At 44.1% G+C, this 14,086-nt stretch overlaps 2 protein-coding genes across 2 annotated transcripts in view; one reads left to right on the plus strand and one right to left on the minus strand.

The window, feature by feature from the left end:
• Ncapd2 (non-SMC condensin I complex subunit D2) overlaps window positions 1–3,299 on the minus strand; it is a 22,888-nt gene extending 19,589 nt beyond the window's left edge. Inside the window, exons 1-2 of the mRNA XM_021190447.2 lie at window positions 2,693–3,299; window positions 1,525–1,670 (exon numbers count right to left, since the gene is read on the minus strand). Coding sequence (XP_021046106.1) covers window positions 1,525–1,651 — 127 coding nt within the window. The 5' untranslated portion in view covers window positions 1,652–1,670; window positions 2,693–3,299. The remainder of the gene's footprint in view (window positions 1–1,524; window positions 1,671–2,692) is intronic.
• A 29-nt stretch (window positions 3,300–3,328) lies between these two features.
• On the plus strand, window positions 3,329–5,188 carry Mrpl51 (mitochondrial ribosomal protein L51). The gene is made up of 3 exons (XM_021191305.2): window positions 3,329–3,636; window positions 3,723–3,833; window positions 4,429–5,188. The coding sequence occupies exons 1-3, from the start codon at window positions 3,558–3,560 to the stop codon at window positions 4,623–4,625; spliced, it is 387 nt and encodes a 128-aa protein (XP_021046964.1). The 5' UTR covers window positions 3,329–3,557; the 3' UTR covers window positions 4,626–5,188.
• The last annotated feature ends 8,898 nt before the right edge of the window (window positions 5,189–14,086 follow it).

Here is a 14,086-nt window from a genome sequence, read left to right on the forward strand (position 1 = left end):
TTTTTTTTTTGAGACAGGGTCTCTCTGTGTAGCCCTGGCTATCCTGGAACTCACTTTGTAGACCAGGCTGGTCTCGAACTCAGAAATCTACCTGCCTCTGCCTCCCAAGAGCTGGGATTAAAATTAAAGGCGTGCGCCACCACGCCAAGCTTCATTACATTTTCATACATAAATATCATGCACTTTAGTCATACTCACATTTCTCTCATAAAAATACGGAATGTTTCATCAAGTGGTGGCCACACCTTTAATCACAGCACTCAAGAAGCAGAGGCATGTGGATCTCTGTGAGTTCAAGGCCTGGTCTACACAGTGAGTTCCAGGACAGCCAGGGCTACATGGAGGAACCGTTATCTTGAAAAAAAAAACAAAACCAAACCAAAAAAAAAAAAAAAAAAAAAACCACCAAAACTATGGCCAGTTTCACAGGCATGCTTCTTCCTGTCTCCTTCCAACCTAGGAACCTGTGCCCCAGAAATGAGCTTTTCTTCCTCACACTACAGGACGGCCCAGGGTTACCTTCTATTTTCCTGGACAAGTCCTGAAGTCAACAATTCTTGGTGAGTTCTGGCTCATTTTAGGGGAGAAGGGTTTGTAAAACCCAAAGCTCTAGGCACCCGACAGAATCACTGTCGCTCCCAGATACTAAGAGAAGCTGAGGCAGAAGGACTGAAAACTCCAAAGCCTCACTTTGTACAACTAGGTAAGCATGGTACCAGTTGAGCTACATCCCCAGCGCTTCTCTTGCTCTTGATTCAATCATATGTAATTTTATTCACCAAGCCCTAGTAGCAATAGGCTCTAATATACATACCTAACATTAAGCATGTAGTAAGCTATACCATTAAAACTTGTACACACATACTCTTAATGTTTCCATATTAACGAATCATCTCAAAACATGTCTCCCCACACGCATTTTTAAGTGACAAGCGTGTGCTGTTGCAACTGTGTTTCTCCTTCACTGAACATGGAAACATAATCGAGTTCCTAAACAGTGTTCTCTGAGAATAGGCAAGTCAAACACTATCACTGCCCAGTATTGTGCACACACACCTATGTCTGTCTGTCCATCCATCCATCCATCCATCCACGTACTGCATGCACAAGTTACAGACAGTAGTGAGCTGCTTTGTGAGTACTGGGACTCAAACCTGGGTCCTCTGGAAGAATAGACAGTGCCCTTAACCTCTAAGCCACCTCTCTAACCCCTACCCTACAATTACCAGGACTGTACATTGACACACAGTAAGAGGTAAAAATACAAAAACCTTTCTCTCAAAAAGTAACTAGGTTAGTCACGACTGTCTCTTGAATAATCCAGGAAGATGGCCCAGGCCATTTTATATCATGAACTCCATGTAGTGCTACAAACAAACAAACAACTACCCAACAACAAAAAGCAGAGACTAGGAAAGATATCCCTGGCCCTGATGGAGTGTCACAGGGCTGTAGAACAGAAAGGATAATATCATTGCATATGGCTGTCTTCTGAAGTTCCAAGGTAGCCATGGAGTCTCTCACCTCTAAGCTGGGATGAGAGGTGCTTGATGGGCAACACCTCCTGGACAACATACTGATTCACACCTCCACTTTTCAGCAGCTCCTCTGGAGATAAAGGCAGGTGGAATTCAAAGTTGTGGGGAGACATCTTTCTCCCCCTGGTTCACCTAGAAACCAAACAGCAAAAAAGTCATGGTGGAAATCTACCAGTGTGTCATCTTTTTATTATGTGACAAGAACATTTCTACTGAGTCTACCCCAGGTTCAGGTTAAATATAAATTATATATATTTTTTTCAAATGTTTTTCAGTCTTACAACAGCTATATGAATCATGTTGTAAAATATAAGATCAGAACCACACAAAGCTTATGCTTATATTTAAAGCACATGCTTATGTTTTCCAAGTACGTAGGAATCAATAGGATGGAGTTCAAAGCTAGTCTCTGCTACATGGTCTGAACGGCAAGAGATCTCGTCATAAAACACCCCCCCCCCAAGACCTCACCCCTAATATAAAAGAAACTCTAGATGAGAAAAATTCTTATTATTCTGACACTAAGTCATTGAGTCTCATGGTCTCCTCTGTAAAATGGTGTTACCCTGGGGATCAAAAGAATCAAGGGTTAAAAACTAGAAAATAACCAGGTGTGCTGGCACATGCCTATAAACTCAACATTTGGAAGGCTGAGGCAGGAGGACTGCTGAGTTTCATGCCAGCCAGGACTGCAGTGAGGCCGCAAGGACGACATCTCACAACAGCAACAACAACACAAGACAATACTAATGAACCATTAAGTGACAATCAGTGTATACATACAGACTTATTGCTTCCATTTTAAAGTGAAAAAAAAAAAAAAACCTTAAAAATTATTTCACTCAGCATTGGGGTTCCAGCCCAATCAATGGAATGGAAGAACATTAACTTCGACTTATCCTGTGCCTGATTTCAGTCTCATGGGATGCATAACGAAACAACCAAATTTACAGATTGGGTAAGGCTATGCGATTTTGCCCCCATCACACATTCCGATTCTGATCTGTCAGACTCCACAGCCATACTGGATCTCGAGGGCATCCCCTACCACACCGTCGCTCCCGACCGCACTCCGGCAAAGGCTGCGTCCCGTCTTGGCCCTGCTTTTTCTCAACCTTTCCCTCTCCCCGCTTCGTCGCACTGCCACATCTCACCTGGACCCCTCGACACCCCTCACCCGCCGCTTCTTCAACCGGAGAGCCCCCCCGCTGAAAAGGGAGGAAGAAAACACTAAGGCACGTTACGCGCCAAACCGCGAGACGGTTTTCAAGCTGGCGGAGGAACCGGCCAATCCGCGGCAGGCTGGGACGGAGACCCGCCTCAGAGCCAGGCGTCGCGCTCGCCGAGCCCGCAACTCCGAGTTCAAACCTCAACGGCTGCCAGGAGGCCAATCGCGACGGAGGCTGGAGGAGCCGACCAATCACAGCCCCGGGGGCGGGGCCAGCGGGCGAGGGGCGTGGCCCCGGGTCGGTGCGCTTTCCCGGGCATCTCTACCGTAGTCGGCTAAGGATGGCGGCCCGTTGTCCCTCCGCAGGCCGGGAGGCAGGGCCCGGCCACCTTTTACCCACGTGGCGCCCAGCCCTGTACACTCCGGGAATATACTGCCTCAGCAAAACTCAGCTTGCCGTAGCGCTGGGCTCCGGTCCTCCACTTCCCTCACAGTTGAGGACGCCCAGGGGGACAGGAGAGGGCTTATTTTAACGGGATTTCGGTTTGGGGGCGTCCTTTCCTGCGACAACAAACGCCGCAGCCGTCCAAACGTCCAGGGGCGAAACCGGAAGTGCTTGGCCGGACGCGCCGCTTAGGCCGGAACTTGGAGGGCGGGGCTTGTGGCCGTGCGAGCCAAGGCGGGGCGGCTCCCTAAGCTACCTGGGTAAGGTCCAAAATGGCTCCTCTGACTGTCACTACCGCGTGAGTCCCCCCTGGGACTCAGGTCTGTGTCTTGGCTTTGGAATCCACGCCCGCTCTCCATTTTCGCGGCTGCTTTGCTGCCCCTACTGAGGCGGACAGGCTAGAGTAATGGCAGGGAGCGTCCCTTGGGCGGCAAGTAGGCGACTGTGGGGCTGGATGCCCTCGGCATGCCGAAGCTTCTCTCTGGGTAAGTGGCTGGCGTGTAGGTAGACCGGCCGGCTAGTGGCTTGTCACTGGGCAGTGCTGATTCATGCCTCTCCTGTCCGTCCCTAGGCGTCCCACGGTTGGCCCATGTAAGGCTCACTCTTCCACCTCCCAAAGTGGTTGATTGCTGGAACAAGAAGAGGGCTCTGTTTGGTGTCTACGACAACATTGGAATCCTGGGTAGGACGCGATTCCTAGTTTCAGAAGGATTAGTATGCCCCCTCGACTATTTCGGTTGTATTTGTGAAGGGAATAGTAATGTGCCCAGGGCAAGCTTGGTGGCACAAATCTGTTACACGGGAGGTGAAGCCAGGCAAGACCAGTCTGAGATGCGGAGGATAGGGAAGCGTGTGGGACTCAGTCTTACTAACACAGTAGTGGGCAGGTCTGAGGGCCAAAGCGAGTAAATGGGAGTGTCAGTATTTGAACCCAGACATTCTGACTGCAAAGTCTTTATTCTTTCTTTCTTTCTTTTTAAATAAGATGTTTGTGTATGTGTGTTTTTCTGAATGTGTACCGTGTACTGCTCAGGCAAGGCCTGCAGGTTCAGGGTGTCAGACTTCCCAGCACTTGCCTTCCAGGCAGTTCTGAACTGACTGTTCAGCTGAGTGTTAGGAATTGGACTCTTTGGAAGAGCAAGTGTTACAAAGACTCTGTCCCTTGTACTAGACTGGTGTGTGTCTTGACTGTCAGTAGTTCTGATCAGGGAGATGAAACTAGTTGGTCTAGGCTGCCTTCTCTTCTCTTGAAACTTGTATATTCTGTCACGTTGCAGGGAATTTCGAGAAGCACCCAAAAGAACTGATCAAGGGCCCAGTATGGCTTCGAGGCTGGAGAGGAAATGAATTGCAGCGTTGTATCCGAAAGAAGAAATTTGTGGGAAACAGGATGTTCATCGAGGACCTGCACAACCTTAACAAACGGATCAGCTATCTCTACAAACACTTTAACCGACATGGGAAGTACAGATAGGACAGGAAATGTGTCACCCTGGAGAAGGGGACCAGGACTTACCCAGCAAGGAAAGAGCTTGGTGTACTCTCTGTAATAAAAATGGGGCTTCTTTGGAATCTGATATGCACAGAGCTACATTACTCACTCATGCACACTGAAGTCTATCTCATCCCTAAGTCACATGATCCTCTGTAACGATTATGTACGTACAGCCCAGTTATGCTTGTGGCCTTTATAACAGTTAGAATCATTTATTGCTGGCACTTTCTGACACTGGCGCCTCATATAAGTTTTTAAAGAATTTTTTTTTTTTTTGTACTCTTGGACCGGAAACCCAGGGGGCTTGCTTATTTGAGGGAGACTCTGCCACACCAAAATGAACTGGGAAAGTGAAATTATACTTTGTACTGCTCTTATTAAGTTAGGGAACTTCTCTCAGTACAACAGCATTTCCCATCCTCTTAATAGAGCAGTTTTGTGGAGGATGACCTTGAGCCACGCCCAGTTTTATGAAGTATAAAAGATCACACCCAGTATTACCCATGTGTGTGCTACCATGCTTGCTTTTTTTTTTTTTTTTTTTAAGAAAAATGTCATTTAAGAAAGATACTTTAGGGCTGGCAAGATGGCACTGACTGCTCTTCCAAAGGTCCTGAGTTCAAATCCCAACAACTACATGGTGGCTCACAACCACCCATAATAAAATCTGATGCCCTCTTCTGGTGCATCTGAAGTCAGTTACAGTGTACTTATTTATAATAATAAATATATCTTTGATCTTTGGGCCAGAGCGAGCCATGTTGACCAGAGCGAGCAGGGCCAACCGGAGCAAGCAGAGGTCCTTCCTAAATTCAGTTCCCAACAACCACATGAAGGCTCACAACCATCTGTACAGCTACAGTATACTCACATACATAAACTAAATAAATCTTTTAAAAAAAAAAAAGAGCTGCTGGATGTGGTGGTGCACGCCTTTAATCCCAGCACTCAGGAGGTAGAGGCAGGTGGATTTCTGAGTTCGAGGCCAGCCTGGTCTACAGAGTTGAATTCCAGGACAGCCAGGAATATACAGAGAAACCCTGTCTCGAAAAAACCAAATAAATAAATTCAATGAGAAATCTGGAAATTACAGAAAGGTAATCCAGGGAATTTTCCTTGCATCTTTTGTTTTTTTTTTTTTTTTGAAACAGTCTTGGGGCTGGAGAGAAGACTCTAGAGCCATCTCCCAGGGCTGCTCTTGCAGGGGACCCAGGTTAATTCCCAGCTTACACATGGCTACATGACTACAGTTCCAGTTTCTGGACTCCATGGAGATAAGCATGCACAGGTGCACAGACATAGTTACATGTAAAACATGAAATAATAAAAAAATTTTAAAAACCCAAAAACCTACAGTCTCTCACTCTAAGTCAGGCTCAGGCTGGCCTGGAACTCTTATAGCTCAAACTGGGACCCATCCTCCAGCCTCTACCTCCGGAGTGACAAGATTATATGTGTGAGTCTTCGTGTCCAGCTTCAAACTCCTGTTTAATCCTCACATGTACTGGCCATGTCCAAGGCTATATAATACCTACCTCTTTTTATAAAAAAGTGTTACAGAGACCCACCGGTAAACAAAGCAGAGCTTGGGGGTTCTCTTGGAAGATTGGGAGGAGGGACTGTAGGAGCCAGAGGGTTCCAGGATACCACAAGAAAAGCACACAGAATCAACTAACCTGAGCCCATAGGAGCTCAGAGATACTGAACTGCCAACCAAGGAGCCTGCAAGGGACTGAGCGAGGCTCTCCACACATTACCGTTGGGAGGAGTCCTAACAGCAGGAGGAGCTCTGAATATCTGCTTCTGCTGCCTGCCTTTAGGACCCTTTCCCACAACCCGGCTGCCTTGCCCAGCCCTAATAGAAGAGGTACCTAGTCTTTCTGCACTTGATATGCCAAGGCTGGTTGATAGCCACCGAGGCCTGACCTTTTCTGGGGAGAAGGATAGAGGAGTGGGGATCAGGGTGTGGAGAGGAAAAGCAGCAGGGAGAGACTAAGGAGGGAAGGAAGCTGTGGTTATGATGTAAAATAAAATTTAAAAATGTTAAAGTATTGCAAATACAAGAAAATGAATTGCTTGTGGACTCAAATGAGCTCTGACAGTAGAAAAATTAGGGTGATTATCCTATTTGATTTAAATCTTTAAGTTCTGTGTCAATGATCTTTTATTACATAACAGTCCATTCTGAAACGCAATGACCAAAACCAACTTTAAATCATTTTCTCTCTGGCCGGGCGGTGGTGACACACACCTTTAATCCCAGCACTTGGGAGGCAGAGGCAGGCGGATTTCTGAGTTCGAGGCCAGCCTGGTCTACAGAGTGAGTTCCAGGACAGCCAGGGCTATACAGAGAAACCCTGTCTCAAAAAAAAAAAAAAAAAAACAAACCAAACAAAAAAAAAAAACCACCTTTTTCTCTGGGTTTTCTTCTTTAGATGGTTAATTTGGTTTGCTATCATGAGGCCATATTCAGCAGTAAGCTAACATGTCTAAGATATCTACTTAGTCAATTAGTAGTTGAGGGGTTTTTGTTTTTGATTTTTTTTTTTTTTTTTTTTTTTAGAACCAAATCAGGGCCACCCCAAGAACTGCAAATGCTTGTAACTTCTGAGCCATCGCTTGACAGCCCGAGCTAAGTTCTTCTGGCACAAGGTCTTATTATTCAGCTTCTCTTGGGCTTGGTTGCTTAGAGACTTGATCCCAAAGGACAACATTGGAAATAACAAGGTTTGATAAAATGAGGCTAAGAAGTCATGAGGTCATCAGGCATGGAGGCAAACACCTTTGATCCCAGTACTGATCCCAGGAGACAGAGGCAGGCCTGGTCTACATATCAAGTTCCAGGCTTAGCTACACAGTGAAATCCCATCTTTAAAAAAGAAAAAGAAAAAGAAAGCAACACAATGGTGGCCACACCTTTAATCCCAGCATGTGGGCGACAGAGTCAGGTGTTTCTCTGTAAGCTCAGCTTAGCCTACAGAACAAGTATCGGGCTTAGCCAAGGCTACACACACACACAAACCCTATCTTGAAAAACTAAGGGGCTGGAGAGATGGCTCAGTGGGTTAGAGCACTGACTGCTCTTCCAGAGGTCCTGAGTTCAATCCCCAGCAACCACATGGTGGCTCACAACCACCCGTAGTGAGATCTGACGCCCTCTTCTGGTGTATCTGAAGACAGCTACAGTGTACTCATATAAATAAAATAAATAAATCTTAAAAAAAAAAAAGAAAGAAAGAAAAACCAAGGAGGAGGGGGGAAAGGTAGAAAAGGAAGAGGAAAATGTTTTAATACAATCTCACAAGTGTTAGTGAAGGAGGAATTAACAAGTGAGAGTGAGCTCCAGAAGCCTGTATAAAATTCTTCCTGCTCTAAGTTACAAAAAGTCTTATTTTTCAAGCACAGAGCTGTATTGTTTTTTTGTAACGAAAAAAAATGCAACATTTCCCTTCAACAAACACTGAATCATTGTGTGGAAGGACCTTGGAGGCATATATACCACAAACCAAGGCTATCACTGCCTGTAAAAAGATTTCATCCTTCAGGTACCAGGTGCGTATGTAAACAAGATACATATCTGAATTTGGTAACTGCATGGGAAAAATATTTTTACAGCATGAGTTTTTGTTTGTTTTTAGGTTTATTGATTTACTGTGTATACAGTGTTCTGCCTACATGTAGGCCTGCACACCAGAAGAGAGCACCAGATCTCATTATAGATGATTATGAGCCACCATGTGGCTCCTGGTAATTGAATTCAGGATCTCTGGTAGCACAGCTCTAAATCTCTGAGCCAGCTTTCCAGTACTGCATGAGGTTTTTTGTTTTGTTTTGAAAAGGGGGTAAGAAAACTGTGTGTGCACGTGCATGCATTTGTGTGTGTTACTGTGGATTGAAGTGCTTGAAGTAGGTCTTGGAAAGGGTCAGTGCTAGGAATTCAATGGGAAATTACTCTACAGACGCAGGCAGGAAGGAATCCCCAACCAACCTTGGGGGAGCAGGTAGAGAGGCAGGGAAGGTTTCCTGAAGGTGACCACCACTAATTTCTTTCTTTTTTTTCTTTCTTTCTTTTTTTTTTTTAGTTTTTCGAGACAGGGTTTCTCTGTATAGCCCTGGCTGTCCTGGAACTCACTTTGTAGACCAGGCTGGCCTCGAACTCAGAAATCCGCCTGCCTCTGCCTCCCAAGTGCTGGGATTAAAGGCATGTGCCACCATGCCCGGCAATCACCACTAATTTATCCTAAAGGAATTTTAAAAGTGTGTGTGTGTGTGTGGGGGGAGACAGAGGGAGGTAACCGGTTTTTTTGTTTGTTTGTTTTTTTCAGGCAACCGATGCAGAACAAAATGGCACAGATGTGAGAAATAGCATGGAGCCAGCACACAGCAAAGCTACAAGTGGTATTTGTTAGTGACACTACTTTGTGTGCCTAAAGATATAAGCTGAGAAGAAAGAGTCAGGGCATGAGGAACCCTACATTTAGTAAAATGATATAGCCACTTTGGAAAAGCCACAGCTGCCCAAAAAGCTAGATACAGAGTTACATATGATTCCGTAATGTCACTCATAGGTGTCATCCAAGAGAACGGAAAAGTGTCTGTTCAGTAAGTGGAGAAAGGCTCATGATAATGCAGTTCATCATGGTAGTCAAAAGAGGAAAAACCTCAAGAGGAACCAAACCAAACTAATGTCTACCTGCTAGCAGGGACCCGTGACCCCGGTGCCTAGGAGGACAGGAGGGTCAGGAGTTCCAGGTCTTCTCAGATACATAATGAGTCTGAAGGAAGCCTGAGTTTGGTCCCTGGAACAAATTAATCCCTCATGGAAGATGGAGAGAACCAACTCTTACAAACTGGTCTCATTTCCATATGTGAATGCCTGCCCCCCCCATAAATAAATGCAATGTTTTAAAAGGACAAATGTCCAGCAATTGATTTAAAAAAAAGTAACCAAGATTTTGAACAGTTGTACAATGAATTATTATTAAATTACTAAAAGAATGAAGTACCCATACATGCTACATGGATGAATATTTAAAACATGTTAGATGGTCAGGCAGTGGTGGTGCTCGCCTTTAATCTCTGCACTTGGGAGGTAGAGGAAGGTGGATCTTTGAGTTGCAGGACAGCCAGGGCTACACAGAGAAACCCTATGTTGAAAAAAAAAACAAAAAACAAAAAAAAAACCCCAAAAAACAAAACCAAAACAAACACACACCATGTTAGATCAAAGAATCACTCATAAAGTGCCAAATGCTATATGATTCTGTCTCACTGAAACGTGGGCAATAGACACGTTTACAGAAGCAGACCTGATTTAGTTGCTGCTCCTTGGGTGGGATAAGGGTTGGGGAGTGGCTTCTCCGGGAATTGTGTGGAGATGCCCTGGAAGTGGTAGATGCTAGTCAGAGAGCAAAGGGTTTCCCTGCAGCAGGAAATCAGTTAATAGCAACAGATTATAATACTGGTGTAGCAGAAATGTATCTGGCATGAATTCCCGAGTGAGAACACCTAGGCTTTGTAAATAAATAGTCAGCGATTGTTATCTGAGGCGTCTGGAGCGGTCCTTCCAGAGGATGCACAGGAGCCTTTGCATAACTTAGTCCTGAGACACACTTGGCAAACCAGGAAGCCTTGTTTGGCTGAGAATTGCTTAGGTAATGGTTCCTTCAGACAACTCCTAGATCAGATAGGGGGGTTCTGGTATTGAGAAATTGGCTTGCTAATAGTTCCTTTTGTGTAAGAATAAAGAGGCTTCTGCAAAGTGATTAGGAATTCAACCCATCAGAGGCTGAAGAAGTCATAATAAATCCTGTAGTGTTGATCCACGTATCCGCATAACTCAAAACACGGACATCCTTGAAAGTGGCTGAGAACTTTTTTTTTTTTTTAAGGAGAGGGTCTCATGTGGCCCAGGTTGGAGCTGAGGGTAGCCTTACACTCCAGATCCCCTTTTCTCTGCTTCCCAGGTACTGAGATTACACAGGTATGCTACCATACCTGATTGCTAAGACAATATTTTACATTCTAACAACAAAAACAAAAACAAAACAAGCAAACTAAAAGGTTAGGTTGGGCTGTAGATGTTGCTTAAATGATAAACTGTTTCCTTAGCACACAGGAAACTGAGTCCATTCTGCCACACTGAGTTAATTGGACACGATGGTACACACCAGCAATGCAGCCCTCAGGAGGTTCCAGGGCATCCTTAGATACATAGTGAGCTAGAGGCCAGCCTGAGACACTGTCTCAATATTAATATACATACATGAATTCATAAACATAATCCTTTCCAAAGGTTTGACCACACACACAAAATAAATAAATGACTGAATGATCGTCATTTAAAAATTATATATATATGATTGAATAAGAATGGCCCCGATAAGCTCATATGTTTGAATTCATGGTTCCTAGTTGGTGGAAGTATTTTGGGAAGGGTTAGGAGATGTGGCCTTGTTGGAGTGTCATTGGGGGTGGGCTTTGAAGTTTCAAAAGCCCATGGCAGGCCCAGTATCTGTCTCTTTCTTTCTACCTGCTACCTTTAGATAAGATGTAAGCTCTAACTGCTCCTCCAGTGCCTTGCCTGCAGGCTGCCATCCTCCATGCCAGTGCTCAAGCATTCAACCTCTGAGATTGTAAGCACTCTCCCAATCAAATGGGTTTTCTTGCCTTGGCTATGGTCTCTTCACAGCAACGGAAACATAAGACATCGTAGTGGTAAATCTCCTCCCAAATATGCCCCGGCAATGAAAACACAACACAGTTCATATGATTACATGCTGCGCACCTAGATTGGGCAGATCTACCACTACACTACCATCTTCCACAGCTTATGAGACCCCTTAGAACTTGCAGTTTCTCCAGGCCATATGCTTCTGCTCCGCTTTTCTCCCTCTTCCATTTTCTCCTTCTTCTCTTCCTCTCACCGTCCACTCCACCTTCCCTTTTAACTGCCCAATCATCAGCTCTTCTTTATTTTACAAATTATGGTGGGAAGCAGGTTTACAGGAAATCACCTGAATGCTGACTTATTCCTTGTTCACAACCATTCACAGAAGAATGGAATTAACATCAAAAATAATTAGCCCCAGGGCTATCCACAATATTTCCCCCTTTCTGTCCAATTAAAAGACTATTTTATCTCAGATATAATTGAACATAACTATTATTATTTTGTAATTATAAAGTACAAGAGATCTAACACCCAGTCCATCATCTTTGTTAATTAAACAGAACCTTTGTCATCTATCCTTACTTAAAAGACTTATAATTCTACATCTGGCAATGTCTTAGCTTTAGATTGAATGCCATCTGAAAACCATCCTCTCAAAACTGTTCCTCTCAAGTAAAAAGCCTGGGTTGATTAGGAGACTACGTAGTTTTTCAACCCCATCAGAAATCCAAGAGCGACTGATATTAACTGAAAATATATAGAAAGCCTAAAACAGCTTCCAAAACTTAGCCAATCCATAGAAACCGCTGATCACCTGGACAGTCCCTTACCTCAGCATGTTGGAACATCGGTCTTCAGCCTACTGGCCAGGGTCATCTGACAGACGTAGAGAAACAGGAATATTAAGGACTAGCCTACTCTGTCTCGGCAGAATCAAGCTGTCCTAACCTGTAATTGTGTCCTTCCTTTGGACAGTATTATGTCTGTAGATGAATGAGGCAACTCTTGCCTAGTGGCTGTTTTGCCACAACTGGAGTAGCTCAAAGATACTCAGTTTCTTCTTTGAATCCAAGACAGGGAAAGCTGTCAGGAGTAGACTGGTCTCAACAACAAGTGAATAAANAACATTAAACGTCACATTCTGTGGACTTCTGATGTTTTTGAAAACCAACTATCTACGTGAAGTAATCTAGACTGTTCTGTTAACTACTCTCAGCCATTTCTAATTAAAATAACTGAAAACACCCTAACAATAAACTCAGAACCATGAATTTCCTATTTGGCCCTTAACTCACAGACTTAAACATCTCAGATCTGTTTATAACAGCAATAGGAGGACTGGGTTCAAGCCTTGTACTTCAAAATTTTTAGTATCAAAGACAACCTATAATAACCATCCCTAGTCTCAAAACCTAGGGAACTGGGACAATGACTCTTCATAACTTCTTCAAGCTGAATATGGGTGTTGAGATGTTTTAAAGGAAGGGGGAAGGGTAGGGAAAATGGGGGAGTTAGTTGGCCTTAAGAAGACCCCACCAATGACTGTATTAGTCTCTGATGTCTGTGTCCTCACTGAATCCNGCTGATCACCTGGACAGTCCCTTACCTCAGCATGTTGGAACATCGGTCTTCAGCCTACTGGCCAGGGTCATCTGACAGACGTAGAGAAACAGGAATATTAAGGACTAGCCTACTCTGTCTCGGCAGAATCAAGCTGTCCTAACCTGTAATTGTGTCCTTCCTTTGGACAGTATTATGTCTGTAGATGAATGAGGCAACTCTTGCCTAGTGGCTGTTTTGCCACAACTGGAGTAGCTCAAAGATACTCAGTTTCTTCTTTGAATCCAAGACAGGGAAAGCTGTCAGGAGTAGACTGGTCTCAACAACAAGTGAATAAANAACATTAAACGTCACATTCTGTGGACTTCTGATGTTTTTGAAAACCAACTATCTACGTGAAGTAATCTAGACTGTTCTGTTAACTACTCTCAGCCATTTCTAATTAAAATAACTGAAAACACCCTAACAATAAACTCAGAACCATGAATTTCCTATTTGGCCCTTAACTCACAGACTTAAACATCTCAGATCTGTTTATAACAGCAATAGGAGGACTGGGTTCAAGCCTTGTACTTCAAAATTTTTAGTATCAAAGACAACCTATAATAACCATCCCTAGTCTCAAAACCTAGGGAACTGGGACAATGACTCTTCATAACTTCTTCAAGCTGAATATGGGTGTTGAGATGTTTTAAAGGAAGGGGGAAGGGTAGGGAAAATGGGGGAGTTAGTTGGCCTTAAGAAGACCCCACCAATGACTGTATTAGTCTCTGATGTCTGTGTCCTCACTGAATCCGGATGAAAAAACCAAGACATCAGGAGTTCAGGCAGGTCAGTTCAGCATGTCTGACGATGAAATTCACCAAGACTGTATATTCTGTAATATATAAATCTCAAAACAAAATTTCAGTATTATCAAGAAAATCTTTTTGTTTGATTCTCTGGAATCTAGTTCTGAGGGGGGGGGGTCTCCCTCTATCAAATTTGATCCAGATAACTCTGGAAGGTGTAAATACCTTAATCACCTTTTCCAAAAACACAAAGAGAAAACCTTTTCCCCAAATGAGCATATCCTTCAGCTGGTAACCAGGAAAACCTGTAGCTTGCCCTCTGTCCCAGAGGAACAATAAAACAACCACAATACTCAAAATCACACATATTTTAGCCTATTTAGGCCTTTTTAATTTGTCATGTCAGAATATTAACC

This window comes from Mus pahari, chromosome 2 (genome assembly GCF_900095145.1).
Source record: "Mus pahari chromosome 2, PAHARI_EIJ_v1.1, whole genome shotgun sequence".
NCBI lineage: Eukaryota > Metazoa > Chordata > Mammalia > Rodentia > Muridae > Mus > Mus pahari.